The sequence below is a fragment of the Lactuca saligna genome, chromosome 5 (assembly GCF_052625555.1).
Source record: "Lactuca saligna cultivar CGN05327 chromosome 5, ASM5262555v1, whole genome shotgun sequence".
Lineage (NCBI taxonomy): Eukaryota > Viridiplantae > Streptophyta > Magnoliopsida > Asterales > Asteraceae > Lactuca > Lactuca saligna.
This window is the reverse complement of record NC_136421.1, coordinates 308,081,807-308,086,090: the sequence shown is the minus strand read 5'-3', so window position 1 is coordinate 308,086,090 and position 4,284 is coordinate 308,081,807. Positions and strand designations below refer to the sequence as shown.

The window sequence follows — 4,284 nt, the reverse complement described above, 5'->3', positions numbered from 1 at the left end:
ATTCCTAATTAATTTCTGATTAAATACTAATTGATAATATGATTCCTAATTAATATATTATTCATATAATATATTAATAAATTATATTTATACCCTAATTTATTATTTTTAACAATAAACCAGCCTCTCTCCTCAACGATCATCATGTCTAGTCACCAGTGTGAAGGCAACCCAAAAGGATCATGCTCACAATCAGGTCAAGTACATACGAAAATAGTTATGGACTTAGACACTAATCCAACAGGATAAAAAGACATCGAGTTTGATCAGTTGACCAGCTTCTACCCGGAGAGGTTGAAGGTCAGATTTGTTGCGGGTTACTTGATGGAGCAGGCTAAGGACTGATGGGAGGGGGTTGGTTATGCTTTGGGAGGTCCGGTCATTGAGGTCATGATCTAGCTGGATTTTGTGACCAGGTTTCGGGAAGATTTCGCGCTAACAATGGAGATTCAGTATCTGGCCAAGGAGTTTTTGGACGAGAGACAGACGACAGAGACTGTGGCGGAGATGCAGCTGATGAGGAGATGAAGAAGACCCGTTATCATGACATCTTGAGAACATACATCAGGGAGTTTGTTAGTTATTCGGTGTGCTCGACCCTAAATGATATGATTGCCAAGGCGTGGGAGTGAGAGATCGATATGGAGCACATTGGGAAGAGGAAGGCAGAGCTTGGACAAATTCTTGGGGTTTCAGGGAAGAAACCCAATGGATTCAACCCGAGGTTCAAGGTCCAGCAGGGCCTGGGTCGTTGCCGGAAATGCGGCAGGCCATATGAGGGAGCTTGTAGGTTAGTGGGTTAGGCTGCTACAAGTGAGACAAGACTGGACACTTTAGCAGGGATTGCACTGCCCCTACTCCCACCATTTAGACATATCATATTTAAAGAACGAGTTTAATTAGCTTTCCGTTGCATTAACACATGAACAACGAAACATTTTTGATGACATCATGACCGCAATTCATAAAAATAGAGGATGTGTTTTCTTTGTATATGGTTATGGTGGAACACATAAAACCTATTTTTGGAAAATATTATCTTTCGTGGTTAAATGCAAATCTCAAATTGTTGTAAATGTTGCTTCGAGTGGGATTGCTTCTTTATTATTAACCGACGGCAGGACGTCACACTCCCGGTTTATAATTCCATTGGTTCTTACTGAGGATTCTATTTGTTTCATATCACCAAACACTGAACTCGCCAGTTTATTACAATAAACCGCATTGATCATATGGGATGAAGCATCTATAATTCACAAGCATGCCTTTGAAGCTTTAGATCGAACTTTGAAAGATTTATAAAAGTGTCATAATCCTAGAAACTAAAAATTACCATTTGGAGGGAAAGTGATTGTGTTTGGAGTAGATTTCAAAAATTACCATTTGGATATAGGAGAAGACAAAGTTGGTGGTCCTAACGATGGATAAACGATCATTGATATTCCGCAGGATCTTCTCATTAATGATCTGTGTGATCCTATAGGTTCATTAATTGACTTTGTGTATCCATCAATTCTTGAAGATTCCAAGAATCTGGAATATTTTCAAGAAAGAGCAATACTTGCTCAAAAATAAATAAATAAATAAATAAATAAAGTTGTTGGAAAAATAAATGACCGGTTGCTATCATTGTTTCAAGGAGATAAAATCGAATATTTAAGTTCAGATAAACTGTGCCAATTAGAGTCTATTCATGATCAGTTTGATGCCAATTTATACCACGTGATGTTTTAAATGGTCTTAAAGTTTCAGGTCTACCTAATCATAAGTTAGTTTTGAAAGTCGGGGTTCCAGTTATGCTGCTGAGAAACATTGATCAGAAAAATAACTTATGTAATGACACTATACTACATGTGATATCTTTGAGGAAACGTTTTATCGAGGTAGTTATATGGAAGTAATATTGGAAATCGAACATTTATTCCAAGAATATCGTTAACGCCATCTGAAAAAAAAAGTCATATTCAAATTTCAAAGAAGACAAGTTCCATTATCCGTTTGTTTTGCAATGACAATTAACAAGAGCCAATGACAGTCCTTATCTAAGGTTGGTTTGTTTATCAAAGATCCGATCTTTACACATGATCAACTGTATGTTGCCTTATCTAGAGTTAAAAGTAGATAATGATTAAAATTGTTAATTGTATATACGAATGATAGAATCACAAATAAAATGCTGTGTATAAACAAGTTTTTAGAAATTTATAAGTAATTTATACTATATTGTTTATTATAACGTATTTTTTTTTTTAAAACACTTTATAGTTCATTTTGATTTATAATTTGTTATGTTTTTCATATATTTTTATTTCAACAACTTAATTTTTCTATTTTCCACATATCTTATTTAATTTACTTTGCTTGTTGTTGTTGTTTTATTTTTTATAATTTTAATATAATTAATTTAATATTTAATCATACAATATAATTTTTTGTCATTACTTCACAAATAAAATATAGTTTTGAAAATAATGTTATATATTTATTTAAATCAATGATTATAATTTTACATAAACAAAGTAAGATAACTATTCTAATTAATTTTTTATTTAAAATGATTGATTAACAATTATAAATTTTAATATAAAATTTTATTAAAAAAATCATTATGATTTCCACTGGTTATAACCTAAATGATAATATTTTAAAGTATAGTGATAGATAGAAAAAATATAATTTTTTTTAATTTCTATTTAATTAATATCAGACTTTAACTAGTACTACACAAATAAGATTTTACACGTAATTTAAAAACTAATTAATTTTAGTATCTTTCAATCCCCAATTCCCCATTCACATTTACAATCACAATCTTATACAACATGAAACATTTATACCTTTACACAACTTGGTGGCGTGGGTAATCTGCATGTTTATTCCAAAAGGCCTAAAGCTTGATAGTTCGGGCCGGGCTGGTTTGGACAAAGCTTAAATATATTAAGTAGGAGTTATAGGTGTCCAGCCCAAAGAATAGCCCCAACTATAAACATGACACTCCGTCAAAAACCCTAATTTTCATCGTATCCATCCACACCGTCTCTGCTCTCCTCGGCGCTGAGCAACTGGTCGCCTGAAAAAATGGTAGAATGTGACCCTCATTTTTTTCTCTCTATGTGTCTGTTATTGAGTGATCTTTGTCTAATAATGTCTATAATTTAATTTTTGTAGCCGTTCAAGAGGTACGTGGAGATTGGAAGAGTAGCCCTCGTCAACTACGGAAAGGATTATGGAAAGCTCGTTGTGATCGTCGATGTCATCGATCAAAACAGGGTATCTCGATCTTACTACAAACATCTTGTTACTAGCTCAAGTTATTGCTATGATATGATAACTGGCAACAATGCATTCTTCTAGATATCGTAATTATATTTCTTTTAGGTTGTGAAATGACCTGAGGTATAGGAAAATCATTTAATGTTTTAGGTCACTTGAATTTGTAAAATTGTAGTTTGTAACATAGGATTGTATGTCATCGATTATGAGCGTCGATTTCTGCTATACCTTTTGATCGAACATACTTCATCCACTTTATTCGTTAAAGCTCCTTAAAAACATACAATGTTGCGACTAATTTGATTAAGTTCTGTATGAGTATGCTGGCAACAATGTGCACTTGTTAAAATTTCCCCATTTTGATTTGCAGGCTCTTGTTGATTCTCCTGACATGGTGAGGGGACAAATGAACTTCAAGAGGCTAACACTCACAGATATCAAGATCGACATCAACAGAGTTCCAAACAAGAAAACTCTCATTGCTGCTTTGGAGGCTGCAGGTAGGTATCAGTTCATTAGGATGGTAGTTGTTCATGGATCTACCTTGTATGAAGTTTTTTTGTATTCTGCAGATGTTAAGAACAAGTGGGAAAGCAGTTCATGGGGAAGAAAGCTCATTGTTCAAAAGAAGAGAGCATCTCTTAATGATTTTGATAGGTTCAAGATTATGTTGGCAAAGATAAAGGTCAGCATTACTCTTTGCTTAGTTTCTGTTATAATATTCTTTTTAACAATGTGATCAGATGATGTTTCTTTTAGGTTTTATAACTTTCCTCATTGTGTGTATTTGTTTTCTGATCTTGCAGAAGGCCGGTGTTGTTAGGCAAGAACTAGCCAAGCTTAAGAAGGAGACTGCATGATCTTGTCATTTGTGCTCAAGATTTTGCTACAGTTTGTTTGAATTGTTGTTGAGTTGATCAGTTTTGGATTCTAGGAGCTTATGTTTGACCTTTTACCAATGATTGTTAGAAACTTTTTCCAATTCAATTTTGAACTTCTATATTTGCTTCA

At 33.7% G+C, this 4,284-nt stretch overlaps 1 protein-coding gene across 1 annotated transcript; it reads left to right on the top strand.

Annotated features, from left to right (window-relative positions):
- The first annotated feature begins 2,974 nt into the window (after window positions 1-2,974).
- Window positions 2,975-4,284, top strand: LOC145048550 (large ribosomal subunit protein eL14y-like). Its single transcript, XM_078997078.1, has 5 exons — window positions 2,975-3,081; window positions 3,169-3,270; window positions 3,644-3,773; window positions 3,846-3,958; window positions 4,080-4,284. The coding sequence occupies exons 1-5, from the start codon at window positions 3,079-3,081 to the stop codon at window positions 4,131-4,133; spliced, it is 402 nt and encodes a 133-aa protein (XP_078853204.1). The 5' UTR covers window positions 2,975-3,078; the 3' UTR covers window positions 4,134-4,284.

Excerpts from the sequence above, each read along its gene's own strand:
- LOC145048550 (XM_078997078.1), top strand. Across the intron at positions 3,271-3,643 it reads ATGTCATCGATCAAAACAGG|GCTCTTGTTGATTCTCCTGA; the intron begins GTATCTCGATCT and ends TTTGATTTGCAG. Across the intron at positions 3,774-3,845 it reads TGCTGCTTTGGAGGCTGCAG|ATGTTAAGAACAAGTGGGAA; the intron begins GTAGGTATCAGT and ends TGTATTCTGCAG.